This window comes from Procambarus clarkii, chromosome 2, assembly GCF_040958095.1.
Source record: "Procambarus clarkii isolate CNS0578487 chromosome 2, FALCON_Pclarkii_2.0, whole genome shotgun sequence".
In the NCBI taxonomy this organism is placed as follows: Eukaryota; Metazoa; Arthropoda; class Malacostraca; order Decapoda; family Cambaridae; genus Procambarus; species Procambarus clarkii.
In genome coordinates this window covers 17879637-17892088 of record NC_091151.1, presented here as the reverse complement: position 1 = coordinate 17892088, position 12452 = coordinate 17879637, and the positions used below count along the sequence as shown (strand labels likewise).

Genomic DNA, 12452 nt, shown 5'->3' with positions numbered 1-12452 from the left:
CTTGGCGGCAGTATGGGGTATTTTGGCGGTCCTTCCTTTTCCTGTCCCTTCTTAGGTGGTTACTCTTGTTAGCTTGGTTTACTCTCGGCTTGGTTTTCTGGTGGGGGTTGGGGGCCGTCGTCTTGCCACATACTGTCGCCTCTTTTCGTGTGGCGCGGGCGGAGCCGCTTCAGCTTGCTTTCGGTCTTGGTGTTGCTTCTGCACCGTTAGTCAGCTGTCTTGTGCATCGTTTCACCTCCGGCCTGTTCGTGCGCCGCTTGCACCATCCTGGTCTCTGGTCAGCATGCTCTGTCTTCTCGGTTGGTAGTGCCCCTTCGGTTCCGGTGTGTTTTTTCGTCGGCTCTTTCCTTTTGGCCTTTGCCTCTGGGGGTCGAGTCGCTGAGTTTTCTTGCTCCTTCGGTTTTAGCGTTTTGGTTGTTCGGTGGCAGCAGTCTCCATATTTTCTGGCGCGGGGTGGGGCTGCTGCGTTCTGGAGGGGTCCAGGGTTTGTTGGTGCTTCGTTGGTCGGGCCGGGGGGTGTCGTTTTTTGTGTTCAGTGGCGGCCCTCCGCTGTTGTTTGCGTGCCACGGCGTTTGGGTCCGGAGCGCGTTTTGCGTTGATCTGGTTCTGTTCTTCCCGGTTCGCGGGTGATAGTGTCCCGGGTGGTCAGCCATGTTCTTGCAGCTAAGCTGCCTGTGTTCTTCCCTCATGCCTGTGGCATTCGTGGCTTCGCTGCTCTCGCTGCCATCTGGACGACGTGGCCTTGCGGTCTTTCGGGCATGGATTTTTGGTGTTCGTGCAGGGGCATTGCTGCTCGTTGTTCTCGTGTTGTTCCCGGGACTTTTCGGGGCTGTGGCGCCTTGGGTTGGCGTTTGCTGCCAACCCAAGTTGGTTGGTTGTCTCGCCTCCTTGGGGAGTGCGTGGTATCCGCCTCCCGGTTCTGTCCCTTTGACCTTCCTCTGTGGGTAGTTAGCTCCGGGGAGCCGACGGGGCTCCCCCCAGAAAACCAGCGTTGAATGTAATGAAACGCCATTTTCTGGGTGAGACCCGGAGGCTCCCCGGCAACCCTCCCTCCCTCCGGTCGGCGGTTTTTCGCGTGTTTTGACATCCAGCCTCAGAATTGATGAGTGGATAGCCGGCATGGGAGGTCTGGGGCTCCCCCTTCCCCCTCCCGGGGAGGGGGGAGCTGCGCAGACAGCGGCGCGGTGACGTATGACGTCATACTAGTTTCCTTGTTTTCTGTTGAAGAGTTCTATCCACTAGTTCGGCTTTAGGTAGCAATTTTCACCAGAATAGGGGTATGTTTTGGAATGCTTACCTTTCTGGATGCTTGACCCGGTCGATGGCAGACATAGAATGCTTCCAACCACACAAGGGTTTCTATAGGCCATTGCTCCCCTTGCCTCTCTGAGGGGGCCAGGTTCTGGCCGTGGTCCCCGGTAGGCCCTAGAACTCCATACACATGACTGATGCCAAAGTCTGACATTAGTATATCATCCGGTAAAGCTCCGGGGAGCCTTTGGGTCTCACCCAGAAAATGGCGTTTCATTACATTCAACGCTGGTTTTTTGAATGATGCAAAAGTTGGACAGCTTTTCAATTCAATAGGGAGTGAGTTCCATAGACTGGGTCCCTTTATTTGCATAGTGTTTACACAAATTAAGTTTGACTCTGGGGATATCAAAGAGATATTTATTTCTGGTGTGGTGATAATGGGTCCTATTACATCTGTCCAGGGAGAGTTTCAGAGCAGGATTTGCATTTAAGAACAGGGTTTTGTAAATGTAGTTGACACAAGAGAATTTGTGGAGTGAGATTATGTTTAGCATGTTTAGGGAGTTAAACAAGGGGGCTGAGTGTTGTCTGAAAGCAGAATTTGTTGTTATTCTGATAGCAGATTTTTGCTGGGTAATGATGGACTTGAGGTGGTTTGCAGTGGTTGAACCCCATGCACAGATACCATAATTAAGATAGGGATAGATTAGTGCATAATATAGAGAGATGAGAGCAGAGTTAGGTACATAATATCTGATTTTGGAGAGTATACCAACTGTTTTAGAGACTTTCTTAGTTATGTGTTGTATGTGGGTACTGAAGTTGAGTCTCTTGTCTAGGAATAGGCCAAGAAACTTTCCATCATTTTTATTGCTAATGTCTATCATTGTCTATCAGAAGCTGAATTGCATTTGTAGATTTGCTTCCAAATAAGATGTAGTAGGTCTTTTCTATGTTAAGTGTTAGTTTGTTGGTTGACATCCATAAGTGAACTTTTTTTAGTTCATTATTAACAACATTATTTAGTGTATGTGGGTTGGGGTTAGAGTAGATGAGGGTAGTATCATCAGCAAACAAAATAGGTTTCAGAATGTTAGAGACGTTAGGCAGATCATTGATGTAAATAAGAAATAAGAGAGGTCCCAAAATGCTGCCCTGTGGCACTCCAACGGTTATTGGTAGAGTGGGAGAGGTTATATTATTGATGGCTACACATTGGTGTCTATCACCAAGATAGGATTGGATATAGTCCAGTGTATGGCCTCAAATTCCATAATGATGGAGTTTACGTAAGAGGTAATTGTGATTAACAGTATCAAAGGCCTTTCTCAGGTCAATGAAGAGTCCAATCGGAAACTCATTTTTGTCAAGGGCTGAGTAAATAATATCAAGGAGACTAATAATTGCATCGTTGGTACTCTTTTGGGAGCGGAAGCCAAACTGACAGGGGCTAAGAATGTCAAATTTTACGAGGTAGGAGTAAAGCTGTTTGTAGATAATGTAATGTAAATGTAATGTAATGTAATGTCCATTAATGTAAATTGAATTAATCCGTTCCACACTTCCAAAAATATTAACTTCAAAGTAAGTTTTATTTCCAACACACCTAATTCACCCAAATCTTTAGTACTAAAGTATATACAAGTTATTGCTTACCTTTATTGATGACTTGTTGACATATGGAAGACAGTGAGGAGGGGGGGGGGGGAGGAGGAGAGGTGTTAGTGTTTGGAAGGGGAGTCCCCATCCATTATAACATCAGGCAGTGATAACTTCTCTAGGGTATACACTTCCCTACGTTTTGCCTGCATACCACTAGGACCTGGTTGTGGCTCACTGCTTTCTTGTCTTACTAGGAATCTGTCTAAAGACACTTGTTCTTCCCTACATTTTAACACTCGTCTGTAGTGAGACATCACATTGTCATTAAAAAGGTCAATGCAATGGCAATGCAATCAACCAGGCTGTGACTCATACGTCAGGCTGCGAGCAGCCGCGTCTAACAGCCTGGTTGATCAGTCCAGCAACCAGGAGGCCTGGTCGACGACCGGGCCGCGGGGACACTAAGCCCCGGAAGCACCTCAAGGTAGCCAAGGTAGCCTGCTACAGCTCTATCTGAGTGAGTTTTTTTCAACAAAACTTTGTAGTTCTTCCCATACTTCACACATTTTCTTAATGTTTCTTAAACATCCTCTAATGCCTCTACTCACAACTATTTTCTTAGATTGAACCTTACCGCTGACTTTCTTGGGACCCATGGCAATATATATAATAATTACTTTTATGTTCATATACCCCAAAAATCTGAAAAACACTGAAATTCTTTACAAAGAATTCAGGCGCGATTGTCACTAGGCCGGAGGCACCGGTAAACTGAGACTTGGTCACCGTGCCACCACATGCTAGGTTGGCCATATGCATATCAACAAACTATGTTGCCCGAGGCAAAGTTCGTAACCTGATTTGGATTTTACAAAGAAATTGGGCGCCTGACAGCTGGGTGGACAGCGCTTCGGATTCGTAGTCCTGAGGTTCCGGGTTCGATCCTCGGTGGAGGCGGAGACAAATGGGCAAAAAGTTTTTTCACCCTGATGCTCCTGTTACCTAGCAGTAAATAGATACCTAGGAGTTAGACAGATGCTACGGGCTGCTTCCTGAGGGTGTGTAACAAAAAGGAGACCTGGTCGAGGACCGGGGTCGCTGGGACGCTAAACACCGAAATCATCTCAAGATAATCGTAACCCGAAAAGTTTGTGAAGAGAGGGTATTCATAAGCCGAGGTGTCACTGTAAATGGTGGAGTCAGTGATGAGGGGATTGCATTAAGTGGGTGGGGAAGGCAGCTAGCCTCTACCCAGTCAACATTTGTACTCATAAATACTGTACTTGTACTGTATGTGCATTACAGTACTTTGTGTGTCCCCCCACCCTTTCCCAAACCCTTTGGATATCAAACCAGAAACCATCTTTATTACCTTACACTTGTTGGGATTGAACTCTAGCAACTATTTCTTTGCCCATTCAAGGTAACATCCTGTAACATTTTGCAGTTGTCTTTTTGTTTTCAAGGTCCTCATTACTTTGCACCATCTGCAAGCATCGACATATATGAGCTCACATCCTTGGATAAATTATTAACATAAATTAGGAACAGTAGTGGTCCCAGAACCTAGCCTTGGGGGATCTCACTTGTGACACATTTCCAGCTGGAAACCTTGCCTCTGAATGTGACTCTCTTGGTTTCTGTCCTTCAAGTACTCCCTTACTCAGTTTAGTGTCTTCCCAATTATCCCAGTTTGCTTCTCCATCTTGTTCACTAATATTTTGTGAGGAACAGTCTCAAGTTTTTTTGACAGTCTAGGAAAATGCAATCTACCCAGCCTTATTTTTCTGTCTTATTTTAGTAACCTTGTCATAGAACTCAATTAAGTTTATACCACATTTCACGAAGTAAGGTTACATATTTTATGAAATAAAGTTATATATCTGGTTTATTCATCTCAATTAGCAGTGCAAATGAGGTGATTGTATTGCTGTTTTGATAGACAAACCTGTACTGCATGCTGTTGCACCTTGTGCAGTTGGGCATGACCAGAGTTTACAGATGATGATAAATAATACAGCTCTTTGTTTTTGCCAGGTTCCAACTGAGTATGGCGGCGTGGGACTCTCCAACACACAGTATACTCGTTTGGTGGAGATTGTTGGCTACAATGACTTGGGAGTGGGCATTACTCTTGGAGCTCACCAGTCCATTGGTTTTAAGGTGTGTATTGATGTAAATTGTTAATTTTTTTTATGTACATTACCAATTTCTGAGATGACCCCCGTCAGTAGCTCCCGGATGCTATAACCTGGAGGCATCCAAGCCTTGTGGTGTAAGAGAGCGAGCGAGCCCCATGTGAAGGAAGAAACAACTGTGTTAAATGTTGAAAAACAGTCTGGAACTTTAGCAGTTGAAATCTTCGCCAGTACAATAGGCAGTTCTGCAAGTGCACAGAGTATTGTGATCGTCATCCGAAAAAACAGTGTAAACAAAGTTACGAACATGTTTAAAAAGGAGATTCAGTGCAAGAGAAACTACAGTTAAATGTTGAAAAACAACTTGGATCATTATAAGACATAAATGAACTATTGGAAAATGTATATGACACACATGTATATGTTGAAACATTATTGGAACTGGGCAGTTAGAGAGAGATGAGAGATGAGGGAGCTCGGACGTAGGCATCATAGCGACTGGTGGAGGTGAGCACAGCATCTCTCCTACAAACATTCACGATACCTTTGAGGATGTTGGGAAACCACTGTTGCATGCCACACCTTTAGATCTTGAATGTCACCCAGTCTTAGAGGAGGATCAAGATGGAGATTTCCTGGACAGTAAACATCACAGCAAGGCAAACAGACTAAAGACGAAGCGCTGCCATCATACAGAGGTAAACAGAGACCATGCCGGCACCATGCGGCTTCAGTATCAACATTCATCGCTCAACCAAGGTAGGCCAAGTTCTTCTGATTTGCAAACTTTCATCAATGCCTTTGATGGCGAAGATGGGAGTGTTTTCAGAAATGGCATGGCACAAAGTATCTTACATAATGCCATTCCCCAGATATTCGGGATCAACGTGCACGATATGAGACCTAATAAACAAAGGAACTTAATCGCAGTGGACCACAAACAGAGCAAGGAACTAGAGCTTTCAGACATTACTGACATCTGTGGATACAAAGTCAAGTGCTTCAAAGTACTAGGAGACCGATTAACAAAATATGTAATCTGACATGTTGTAGACATTAGTGCAGACGACATTAAGGCACAATTTCAGTCAAATGGCCTTCTAATCTTTGGAGTCAAAAAATTTATGCGAAGAACAAACTGAGAACTGAGCGACACAGGCACTGCCCTGCTTACCTTTCTAGACTGCATTCCCCCGAGAGGATTTGGTTAAACGACTTCCTCCATAAACTAGAGGTGTACGTACCACGTCCCACTCAGTGCTTTAGATGTAAAGGTTTTAACCATACCTCGAAAGGCTGCACCAAATGCATTAAATGTGGGAAATGCTGTGATTCCCACTATACACACACTGTGCATCAGATACACTCACCTGCTCAAACTGTTATGGCGAACACGATATTACATTCAAACAATAGCCTTCATACATAGCAGCAGCAGCAAAAACTAAGGTTCTCCCTACCACCAACCTACAATACAGTAGTGCATTGAAATAACCAAACTCAGCCCATCATCAACCTCTACCTCACACTCGACCACAACTTCTGCGTGTACCTGATATGTCTGTCACCGACAATCCCACAACCCCAGGGTCCACCCATCCCCCACAAAATGTACGACTGAGTCCTGATCTTGTTTAAACTCTTGTCACTCACATTGAAAATTATCTTGTTGAAACTTGTCACTCGCATCAAAAATGCACTAGAAAAGACGCTGGATTGACTTCTAACTAAATTCTTTATATAGTGGTACCTCGGAATGCGAGTAATTACCTAAGTGTAATTACCTAAGTGTAGTTACAGGATGAGAGCTACGCTCGTGGTGTCCCGTCTTCCCAGCACTCTTTGTCATATAACGCTTTGAAACTACTGACGGTCTTGGCCTCCACCACCTTCTCACTTAACTTGTTCCAACCGTCTACCACTCTATTTGCGAAGGTGAATTTTCTTATATTTCTTTGACATCTGTGTTTAGCTAGTTTAAATCTATGACCTCTTGTTCTTGAAGTGCCAGGTCTCAGGAAATCCTCCCTGTCGATTTTATCAATCCCTGTTACTATTTTGTATGTAGTGATCATATCACCTCTTTTTCTTCTGTCTTCTAGTTTTGGCATGTTCAATGCTTCCAACCTCTCCTCGTAGCTCTTGCCCTTCAGTTCTGGGAGCCACTTCGTAGCATGTCTTTGCACCTTTTCCAGTTTGTTGATGTGCTTCTTAAGATATGGGCACCACACAACAGCTGCATATTCTAGCTTTGGCCTAACAAAAGTCATGAACAATTTCTTTAGTATATCGCCATCCATGTATTTAAATGCAATTCTGAAGTTAGAAAGCATCGCATAGGCTCCTTGCACAATATTCTTTATGTGGTCCTCAGGTGATAGTTTTCTATCTAGAACCACCCCTAGATCTCTTTCTTTATCAGAATTCTTTAAAGATTTCTCACATAATATATAGGTTGTATGGGGTCTATGTTCTCCTATTCCACATTCCATAACATGACATTTATTAACATTAAATTCCATTTGCCAGGTGGTGCTCCATATACTTATTTTGTCCAGGTCTTCTTGAAGGGCATGACAATCATCTAAATTTCTTATCCTTCCTATTATCTTAGCATCATCAGCAAACATGTTCATATAATTCTGTATACCAACTGGTAGATCATTTATGTACACAATAAGCATCACTGGTGCAAGAACTGAACCCTGTGGTACTCCACTTGTGACATTTCTCCATTCCGATACATTGCCTCTGATTACTGCCCTCATTTTTCTATCAGTCAGAAAATTTTTCATCCATGATAGAAGCTTACCTGTCACCCCTCCAATATTTTCCAGTTTCCAGAACAACCTCTTATGTGGAACTCTGTCGAAAGCCTTTTTTAGGTCCAGATAGATGCAGTCAACCCAACCATCTCTTTCCTGTAATATCTCTGTGGCTCGATCATAGAAACTGAGTAAATTCGATACACAGGATCTTCCAGATCGAAAACCATACTGTCTGTCTGATATTATATCATTTCTCTCCAGGTGTTCTACCCATTTAGTTTTGATTAGCTTTTCCAATACTTTCACTATTACACTTGTCAATGATACAGGTCTATAATTGAGGGGGTCTTCCCTGCTGCCACTTTTGTAGATTGGAACTATGTTAGCCTGTTTCCACACGTCTGCTACGATTCCTGTACACAGGGATGCCTGAAAGATCAGGTGAAGTGGAATGCTGAGCTCAGATGCACATTCTCTCAGAACCCATGGTGAAACGCCATCTGGGCCAGCTGCTTTGTTCTTCCCGAGCTCCTTTAGCATATTTTCCACTTCATCTCTAGACACCTCTATCCGCTCTATGTTGTTCTCTGGAATTCTTATTGTGTCTGGTTCTCTGAAGATTTCATTTTGTACAAACACACTTTGGAACTTTTCATTTAATGTTTCACACATTTCCTTTTCATTTTCCGTGAATCTGTTTCCCATTTTCAACCTCTGGATATTATCCTTTACCTGCAATTTGTTGTTTATGAATTTGTAGAATAGGCCCGGTTCTGTTTTACATTTATCTGCTATCCCTTTTTCAAAATTTCTTTCTGTCTCTCTCCTTACTGCTGTATAGTTGTTTCTCGCATCTTTGTATCGCTGGTATGTTTGGGGGTTTGGCCTCTTCCTATACTGATTCCATTTTTGTGTCTTTTGGTCTCTTGCCCTCTCACAATTTCTGTCGAACCAATCCTGTTTTCTGGCCCTGCATCTCTGTTTTGGTATGAATGTTTGTGTGCCTTCCTCGTATAGTTTTAAAAATTTGGCATACATTTCATTTACTTCCCTGCCTAGCAACAATTCTGTCCAATTACACTCATTAAAAAAATTTCGAAGTTCCCCATAGTTGCCTCTCCTTAAATCGAGTTTATCAACTGTTTCAATGTCCCCATTTTCTTCTAGATGATATCTTAAAGCATATTTAATGTCTAACAGGACGTGATCACTCTTTCCCAAGGGAGGAAGGTACTGGATGTCAAAAATCTCTTCTTCTTTCCTGGTGAATACTAGATCCAGTACTGACGGTACATCTCCTTCCCTCATTCTTGTGGCTTGCTTTATGTAATTACCTAAGTGTAATTACCTAAGTGTAGTTACAGGATGAGAGCTACGCTCGTGGTGTCCCGTCTTCCCAGCACTCTTTGTCATATAACGCTTTGAAACTACTGACGGTCTTGGCCTCCACCACCTTCTCACTTAACTTGTTCCAACCGTCTACCACTCTATTTGTGAAGGTGAATTTTCTTATATTTCTTCGGCATCTGTGTTTAGCTAGTTTAAATCTATGACCTCTTGTTCTTGAAATTCCAGGTCTCAGGAAGTCTTCCCTGTCGATTTTATCAATTCCTGTTACTATTTTGTATGTAGTGATCATATCACCTCTTTTTCTTCTGTCTTCTAGTTTTGGCATATTTAATGCTTCTAACCTCTCCTCGTAGCTCTTGCCCTTCAGTTCTGGGAGCCACTTAGTAGCATGTCTTTGCACCTTTTCCAGTTTGTTGATGTGCTTCTTAAGATATGGGCACCACACAACAGCTGCATATTCTAGCTTTGGCCTAACAAAAGTCATTAACAATTTCTTTAGTATATCGCCATCCATGTATTTAAATGCAATTCTGAAGTTAGAAAGCATAGCATAGGCTCCTTGCACAATATTCTTTATGTGGTCCTCAGGTGATAGTTTTCTATCTAGAACCACTCCTAGATCTCTTTCTTTATCAGAATTCTTTAAAGATTTCTCACATAATATATAGGTTGTGTGGGGTCTATGTTCTCCTATTCCACATTCCATAACATGACATTTATTAACATTAAATTCCATTTGCCAAGTGGTGCTCCATATACTTATTTTGTCCAGGTCTTCTTGAAGGGCATGACAGTCATCTAAATTTCTTATCCTTCCTATTATCTTAGCATCATCAGCAAACATGTTCATATAATTCTGTATACCAACTGGTAGATCATTTATGTACACAATAAACATCACTGGTGCAAGAACTGAACCCTGTGGTACTCCACTTGTGACATTTCTCCATTCCGATACATTGCCTCTGATTACTGCCCTCATTTTTCTATCAGTCAGAAAATTTTTCATCCATGATAGAAGCTTACCTGTCACCCCTCCAATATTTTCCAGTTTCCAGAACAACCTCTTATGTGGAACTCTGTCGAAAGCCTTTTTTAGGTCCAGATAGATGCAGTCAACCCAACCATCTCTTTCCTGTAATATCTCTGTGGCTCGATCATAGAAACTGAGTAAATTCGATACACAGGATCTTCCAGATCGAAAACCATACTGTCTGTCTGATATTATATCATTTCTCTCTAGGTGTTCTACCCATTTAGTTTTGATTAGTTTTTCCAATACTTTCACTATTACACTTGTCAATGATACAGGTCTATAATTGAGGGGGTCTTCCCTGCTGCCACTTTTGTAGATTGGAACTATGTTAGCCTGTTTCCACCCGTCTGCTACGATTCCTGTACACAGGGATGCCTGAAAGATCAGGTGAAGTGGAATGCTGAGCTCAGATGCACATTCTCTCAGAACCCATGGTGAAACGCCATCTGGGCCAGCTGCTTTGTTCTTACCGAGCTCCTTGAGCATTTTTTCCACTTCGTCTCTAGACACCTCTATGTGTTCTATGTTGTTCTCTGGAATTCTTATTGTATCTGGTTCCCTAAAGATTTCATTTTGTACAAACACATTTTGGAACTTTTCGTTTAGTGTTTCACACATTTCCTTTTCATCTTCCGTGAATCTATTTCCCATTTTCAACCTCTGAATATTATCCTTTACCTGCAATTTGTTGTTTATGAATTTATAGAATAGACCTGGTTCTGTTTTACATTTGTCCGCAATCCCTTTTTCAAAATTTCTTTCTGCCTCTCTCCTCACTGCCGTGTAATTGTTTCTCGCATCTTTGTATCGCTGGTATGTTTGGGGGTTCGGCCTCTTCCTGTATTGATTCCATTTCTGGGGGGAGCCCCGTCGGCTCCCCGGAGCTTTACCGGCTGATATGCTAATGTCAGACTTTGGCATCAGTCATGTGTATGGAGTTCTAGGGCCTACCGGGGACCACGAGCCAGAACCTGGCCCCCTCAGAGAGGCAAGGGGAGCAATGGCCTATAGAAACCCCCGTGTGCCCCGTGTGGTTGGAAGCATTCTATGTCTGCCATCGACCGGGTCAAGCATCCAGAAAGGTAAGCATTCCAAAACAAACCCCTATTCTGGTGAAAATTGCTACCAAAAGCCGAACTAGTGAATAGAACTCTTCAACAGAAAACAAGGAAACTAGTATGACGTCATACGTCACCGCGCCGCTGTCTGCGCAGCTCCCCCCTCCCCGGGAGGGGGAAGGGGGAGCCCCAGACCTCCCACGCCGGCTATCCACCCATCAGTTCTTCGGCTGATGCTATAGGCAATGGTTATGTGCTCCGGCTCCAGTGGTTGTTCAGCACTGTACCTAGAGTGTGGTGTCTGTTTTCTAGGTGGTGCGTGAGCCGGGAGTGATTCTTCAGTACTCGGGCTGCATGCGCCTAGGGTTCCCTTCCCTAGGTGCCCTGTAAGTACTGCCCTTGGGCCTTGGGGCCACCTTCCACAAGTTCCTTGGGTCCTGCCCCTGCTTGGCCGTTTACTGCTTGGTTTTCGGCCGCTCTTTGTGTGCTCGGGTGTTCTGTCTCCCTTGTTCGCCTTAGAGTAAGGGGCAGTGTTTGCACTGGTGGGGCGCGGGGTACTGTGCAGCTTGTCTTTACCAATCATAGCGGCCGGCTCTGTTCCGCTTGGGTACGCTGTCCTCTTGCGGGGTTTTCTTTTTCTTTTGTTTATATACCTGGTGGGGGGGTCTGCCTTCGTTCTTGCCCCTTGTGTCCCTTGTGTTCTGAGTATTTCTGGTGGTACCCCCTGCTAGGTCCCCGTGAGTGTACACGTCCCGGGGGTTCAGCTCTTAGAAAGTTGTTTGGTAGCTTGGGTGCCGGTTAGCAGTACCCTGCCTGGGATTACCTGAGCGCGAGTCCTCTTAAAGTAAACGCTCGGGACCCTGGGAAACCCCTGGGGGCGCGCGGGTCCGATGGATGTGACCCCAGAGCCCCCCCCTCGCTTCCAGCGAGTTTGAGGGTTGCTCTCACCTTTTGTCTCTGGGTGACTCTCTGTTTTGCCTCCGTCTGCTGCCTGTGGGGTCGGTGACACCTTCGACCCGGTGTCCTGCGAGTTTGGTTGCTCGTTGTGGCTCGGTTACCCAGTTGTGCTAACAAAGCGGGTGCGGGCAGCAGGGGCATTGCACTTGAGCCTTGGTGGTGGCAACGTTCTCGTGGTTTCCTCCCCAGGAGCCCCGGGGCTGCCCCGTTGTAGTTCGTTTTGGGACTTGGGGGTGTTGGTTGCTTCGGTTCCATCCACGCCCCCTTGTCTTTTCCCTGGTTCACCCTT

The 12452-nt window shown here is 44.4% G+C and overlaps 1 protein-coding gene across 1 annotated transcript in view; it reads left to right on the top strand.

The window, feature by feature from the left end:
• The window catches only part of Acadvl (Acyl-CoA dehydrogenase very long chain), a 224065-nt gene that overhangs the window by 81427 nt on the left and 130186 nt on the right, over positions 1-12452 (top strand). The window contains exon 4 of the mRNA XM_045748593.2: positions 4894-5019. Coding sequence (XP_045604549.1) covers positions 4894-5019 — 126 coding nt within the window. The remainder of the gene's footprint in view (positions 1-4893; positions 5020-12452) is intronic.